Consider the following 4,998-nt stretch of genomic DNA (forward strand, 5'->3'; position numbering starts at 1 on the left):
AGGATGCAATGCACATAACGTACTTGGTCTAGATAAGAGCTCAGAAGGGCTGAGTCTCCCCTTCATCTCCCACCTCCTCTCCTGTGGTCTCCCTCTCCCTGGGATTCTCCACTTCATTTGCTGGAATATTGACCAGAGGAAGACTGCTCCTGGGGCTAAAGAGTATTGTTCAGACTGGGACCCTTTAGGGGTGCTGAGAATCATGCCTGGACAGTAGTCATCTGGGGCTTTCTCGAGCATACAAGGATGTTTGGGCACCTGCATATGGCAGGAGGCAGGTCCCTGATGTCCCAGCAGAGAGCAGGGCCCAAGGGTGGGAGGACAGAGCAAACCTCTTATCAGCTCCACTGTCCCCCCCCGCCCCCACCAGCCCAAGCCTGGGGCAATCGTCCTGGCTTCTTCCCACTTCCCCAAAAGCCCAGTATAAGGGTTGCCTCTGGCACCCAGGAGCCAGAGGCACTGAGAGTGGAGGCTCCAGACTCTGAGGACGTAAGTGCTCCCTCGGCTGCCCGGGAAGGAGAGGGCCAGGGCTGGGGGAAGCAGGACCCTATATGGCAAACACCCTGGAGGCCTGTCCTTAGGACCATTATGGCCACTATCCTTCCCCTTTCACCCCCAGTGTGAGTGAAATTGGCCCTCAATGTGAGCAGACCTGTTCCCATGGCGGCTAGCATCTGAGCTAAGTGCTGCCCCAGGGAGCAGTGATGGAGCTCTCAGGAAAAAGGGTCTTTTGTACTTGAGCTGACAACCCCCTGTTCTTTTCTTGACTCTCCAGCTCAGGGTCTGTTCACGGGGGGAGAAGGAAGCTCTCTAGTTTGCCCTTTAATCCACCAGTGAAGCAAACACTGCATCTCCACTGTGTGCCAGGGGCCGTGCAGACACGTGAGAAGTCCCCAAGGAGGAAAGGTGAAGCTGTGTCCCTGTCACAAGACTGAGGGGATATGAAATGCCTCCTGCTTCTGCCTCTTGTCCTGCTGGGGACAGTTTCTGCTCTGTATCTGGGTAAGTCCTCCCCTTCCGCCCTCATCCATTTTTCTCTTTTCTCCTCTTTCCTGCATCTGTTTTTGCTCTTGTGAGCCAGGGCCACAGCCTCCCCTCTTCAGTTGACCCAGCCCACCTCTAGTTAGATTTCTCCTGGACTCAGAACTGTGACCTGAACTTTCCGTCAGGGCTCTTTTGCAAGGAAAAACACCCACCTGTGAAGATGAGGGCTTCTCACAGGTGCTGCCTCCCACTCCCAAAATACCCCACCTGTGGTGTCAGCCAGGTTCTCATGCCTTTGGGTGTGTGATGCAAGAATTCTGGCTTGCCCAACCCCCAAGGGATCCTTCCAGTCTTGGTTCCAGATGGCGTCCCTCGGAAGGCTGAGTGGGGCCATCAGAGCTGTCCGTGGTCCTGGAAGAACAGAGAGCCCGGCCTGAGGGCAGGTTACCTCTTCTCTTCTTTCCAGAGAATGATGCCTCCCATCTGGGCAGCAGAGAGACACAGGCTGACCTGAGCCAGGATCTGGAAGGTTCGGGGGAACAGGAGGGAGAGCTGGCCCTGAATTATGGAGGGCTTGAGTCGGAGGAAGAGGACGCTGTGGCTTCCAGCTATCAAGATGCGTTTGAGGATGAGGGGGCCATGGAGTCAGACCCAGCTGCCCTAGACAAGGATTTGCAGTGCCCTAAGGAAGAGGACACAATTCAGCTTCCAGGCGGTCCTGGGTGCAAGACCTGCCGCCTCCTGTTGGTGCGGACCCCGAGGAAGTTTCGGGAAGCTCAGGTAAATGGCAGGGAGGTTACTATGGGGGACCAGGTGGAGGAGACAAGAGTGGAGGCAAACTTCTGTCCCCTGTCATTTGGACCAATGGTTCTCCAAGCCGAGTATGCATCAGAGTCTCCTAGAAATCTCATTAAAACACAGATTTCTGGGTCCCGTCTCCTCAATTTCTGATTTAGCAAGTCTGGGGCTTAAGAGTTTGCATTTATAACAAATTCACAGGTGGTGATATTTTTGGTCAGGAGACCGCACTTTGAGAACCACTGGCTTAGATAAAAAGCTTTGGTATAAGATATGCCTGTGCTAAGTCCTGGCTTTGCTTGTCACCAGCCATTTTATTTGGGCAAGTCAATTCACCTTTCAGGGCTCCTGTATCTTCAATTTGTAAAATGGAGGTGTACCGTACCACCTCTTGGAGTTGTGGAGAGGATTTAAATAATACATGGAAAGTATTTAGAATAGTCCCTGGGTCATTGTAAACTCTCAGTAAATGGTGGCTGTAGTTATTCTGAATATTATTATTCTTTTCTGCAAGAAGTTCCTGACACCAAATAAAGGAACAAGAGACGGGATTCAGGGGGGCGATAGATCCCTGATTTCTGACTTGGAAAGGGATGAGGGGGTCTCTCCTGGAGACTCAGGGACTTGAGAGAAAACAGTGAATTTTCTACCCCACCTCTTCTCTCTGCAGAGTATATGCAGGAAGTGCTACCGAGGCAACCTCGTCTCCATCCACAACTCCAGTTTCAACTATCGCATCCAGGTCTGGGTCAGTAGGATCAACCAAGCACAGGTCTGGATCGGAGGCTTCATCAAGGGCCGGGTAAGCGAGGGGCCAACTCCCAGGTACACGAAGGTCTTTCTGATTGCCTCAAGGGACCACCTGCTGGCATAAAGCCTCATCCCAGCAGCTGAAGCTGGCTCATACCGGCTTAGGAGAACTGATGATTGAGTGCTTCTCTTCCTAACTCCATGTTCAGTGGCTTCATGCTTGTAGCTTGAAATCTGCCATGGTGGATGTATTTACACCAAGGAAATTGACAATTATTACAAATCAGGTTTCTTTCTTCCCTCTAGCCTCTCACCTTCCCCCAAAGCTGGTTGTTACACGTTTACCAGCACACTCCCGGCGTCAGGAGATAGATTCTATATCTAGTTTGGTCCCTTACTAGCTGAATGACTGCCTCCAAATTTCAGTTTCCTCATCTCTAAAGTAGGGTCCTTCTCTCAGAGTGGCCTTGGGATTGTGGACAAATAAGTGCCATTATATTTGCTACTCAAGTGTGGTTCACGGACCAGCAGTATCAACATCACCGGGTAGCTCATTAGACATGCACGATCTTGGGCCCCGCCCCAGACCTCCTGAATCAGAATCCGCATTTTTCACTAGATCCCTAGGAGATCTGTGTGCACAGTGAAGTTGGAGAAGCCTACTCTGTGTGATAGCCGGAAGTGATGTTTGCTCTTCCATTGTCATTGCCTGCGAACGCTCAGGGATGGGTCTCAACGGTATCCTAGGCAGGTAGTCAGTGAGAGGAGATTATATATACAGTGTTCAGGAAGGGATACCCAGTGGGCTTTCTGGAGACCCAGAATCTGTCTGTCTCTCTGGACCTCTGCTCTCTGACCCAGCCTCTCTCTTCTCTAATTCCAGTGCCAGAAATATCACTGGACTGATGGCAGTGCCTGGAATTTTGTACACTGGGCCTCAGGACAACCTGGGAATGGGAGAGGCCGCTGTGTGGCCCTGAGCACCAGAGGTGAGGGGGGCCGGGCACCAGGACAAGGGGAAGGGGTGGCAAGGTGGACTCCCACACATGTCCCTTTGAGCTGCCTGAACACACCTCCCCAAACCCACACCCTCCCTCCAACTGGAGAACCAATGTCCCTGTCTGTGAGGAGGGCTGAGATGTAGGGATTCCTTAGAGCAAAACCAGGTGATGAGGCTCCCAGTACAGGGGCTAGATGAGGACTCTCCATCCTCCCAGGCAAAGCTGGGCTCGGGGCCTGGGGGCTCCTTTCCTTCCTCTGATATGATGGCGACAAGGAGTGAATATGGGACAGATGGGAGGAACAGATGTGAATGTAAGGTGTGGATGAGGCATGAGGTGAAGATGCGGGCATTAAGGATGACTGACATAATTTGCCAGCTTTGAACAGCATGGCTGCCAGATGTGAGGGAACTTATTACAATGGCTGGACCATATGGGTTGGAGTAAGATGGCCGAGATTCACATCCCAGCTGTGCCACTTGCCAGCTGAGACACAGGCAAGTTATCACTCCCACTAAGCCTCAGTTTCTTCATCTGTGAAACGAGAGTGATGACAGCACTGACCTCTTGGAGAGTCATTGTGAGGATTAAACGATAGTCCATATAAAGCACTTAGCACATTGCCTCTGCAAGGGAAGAGATCAATGGCTAGTCCGGATGTGTGGGAAACCTGTGGCCATCGGATCATGACTACGGCAGGCAAAGATGACATATGAGGTGCCTGAGGAGGGGAGGAGGGAGCACAGGCCACACACGCAGGTGGGCAGCTGACATCACTGTGCTCTCTACCGCTAGGGGGTCGCTGGCGACGAGCTCGATGCAAAACACGTCTGCCCTTCATCTGCGCCTTCTAAGCCAAGCCTGAGGCACGGAGATCCTCCCTTCACGCCCTCCTGGTGGCCTCTGTCCTACCCTTGGCACTTGTCCCCAGCCTCTCCGGATCATAAAGCCAGACTTCCCACAGCATCTCCTGACTCTTGTTTCTTCATTGAGCACTTTAGAGGAGTTGGACTCTGGGTTGGAAAATCCTGGAAGCATTCACTTCGGTTTCGTGGGGAGTGGAGTGGGACTTTGAGGAAAGGAAAAGATGTTGCAGTAGGGCGCCGGATTGGGGGGGCGGGGCGGGGGCGGGGCCCCGGGGTGTGTCTGCAGCGCCACCTGGGGGCGGAGTGCGTACCAGGCGGCGGTCCTTCTCGTTCCGGCGCCGAGGATTCCACACCGCGCGCCCCACCTCCCCCAGGTTCTGGGAGGAAGAACTCCTTTGGTGAGGGGGTGGGGAACTGACCCTGTTGCTCTGTTTGGATTCAGTAAAATGTGCGGGGCGGGGTGGGAGTGGCGGCTTTCCAAAATGGAGGCTCTGTGGCGGATTCAAGAATTGGATGGACCATTGAGGTGCCACCTGCGCTAACCACGTAGGGGGGAAGAGAAAGTAGTCTGTCGGGGCAGCCGGCTTCTCTAGACCTGT

The 4,998-nt window shown here is 53.3% G+C and overlaps 1 protein-coding gene across 1 annotated transcript; it reads left to right on the plus strand.

The window, feature by feature from the left end:
• Nucleotides 1-886: 886 nt before the first annotated feature.
• LOC309808749 (proteoglycan 3-like) lies at nucleotides 887-4,387 on the plus strand (the record flags this gene model as incomplete). Its single annotated transcript, XM_082629342.1, has 5 exons — nucleotides 887-1,002; nucleotides 1,451-1,764; nucleotides 2,453-2,584; nucleotides 3,416-3,521; nucleotides 4,329-4,387. Exons 1-5 carry the CDS (start codon nucleotides 942-944, stop codon nucleotides 4,385-4,387), a joined length of 672 nt encoding a protein of 223 aa, XP_082485468.1. The 5' UTR covers nucleotides 887-941.
• Between the last annotated feature and the right edge of the window lie 611 nt (nucleotides 4,388-4,998).

This window comes from Mesoplodon mirus (assembly GCF_964341445.2).
Source record: "Mesoplodon mirus genome assembly, chromosome: 7".
Taxonomy (NCBI): domain Eukaryota; kingdom Metazoa; phylum Chordata; class Mammalia; order Artiodactyla; family Ziphiidae; genus Mesoplodon; species Mesoplodon mirus.